This window comes from Pygoscelis adeliae, unplaced genomic scaffold (assembly GCF_000699105.1).
Source record: "Pygoscelis adeliae isolate BGI_AS28 unplaced genomic scaffold, ASM69910v1 Scaffold79, whole genome shotgun sequence".
Taxonomy (NCBI): Eukaryota; Metazoa; Chordata; class Aves; order Sphenisciformes; family Spheniscidae; genus Pygoscelis; species Pygoscelis adeliae.
Genome location: NW_008825532.1, coordinates 4,742,160 through 4,742,695, shown reverse-complemented (window position 1 = coordinate 4,742,695; position 536 = coordinate 4,742,160). Strand labels below are relative to the sequence as shown.

Here is a 536-nt window from a genome sequence, read left to right as displayed (position 1 = left end):
CCCTCAGCCCCGGCGGCACCGCTGCCCCGGAGGTACGGGGCGGTTCCCGCCGGGCGCGGGTCCCATCTCCTGGCCGGGGCCGTCCCCGTGCCATCGCGGGTGCCCTCCCCTCGCTAGGGCTGTCCCCATCCCAGCAGGGTTGCAGGTCTGTCCCCCATCCCCACCCCTGGGTCTTCAGAGTTGATCTTCCCCTCCCCAACGCGGTGTGGGGATGTCCCCTGTCTCCTCATGTCTCCCTGGGAAGATCACTCCTATCCCCAGGAGGGAACGGGGTGTGTAATTGCTGTCATTCCGAAACCGAGGACAGGGGATACTCTTCCCTCGGGTGTTCACGTCCTTGGAGGGGCTCCACGGTCAGATCCCCCCACGCATGGCGGGAACACTCCTCTCCAGCCAGGTGTTGCCCAGGCTCCTCTCCATCACCAAGAAAGGCTTGTCCTCCGCCACGGCTTTGTGCACCTTGAAGGAGGAAAGAAAAGGGGCTGTCTGCATCACTTCGGGTCTTCCTGTGAATCACAGGATTTGGTGGAGCCTCA

At 64.0% G+C, this 536-nt stretch overlaps 1 protein-coding gene across 1 annotated transcript in view; it reads right to left on the bottom strand.

Annotated features, from left to right (window-relative positions):
- Positions 1 to 94, bottom strand: part of HPRT1 (hypoxanthine phosphoribosyltransferase 1) — a 21,982-nt gene extending 21,888 nt beyond the window's left edge. The window contains exon 1 of the mRNA XM_009331762.1: positions 20 to 94. Coding sequence (XP_009330037.1) covers positions 20 to 94 — 75 coding nt within the window. The remainder of the gene's footprint in view (positions 1 to 19) is intronic.
- Between the last annotated feature and the right edge of the window lie 442 nt (positions 95 to 536).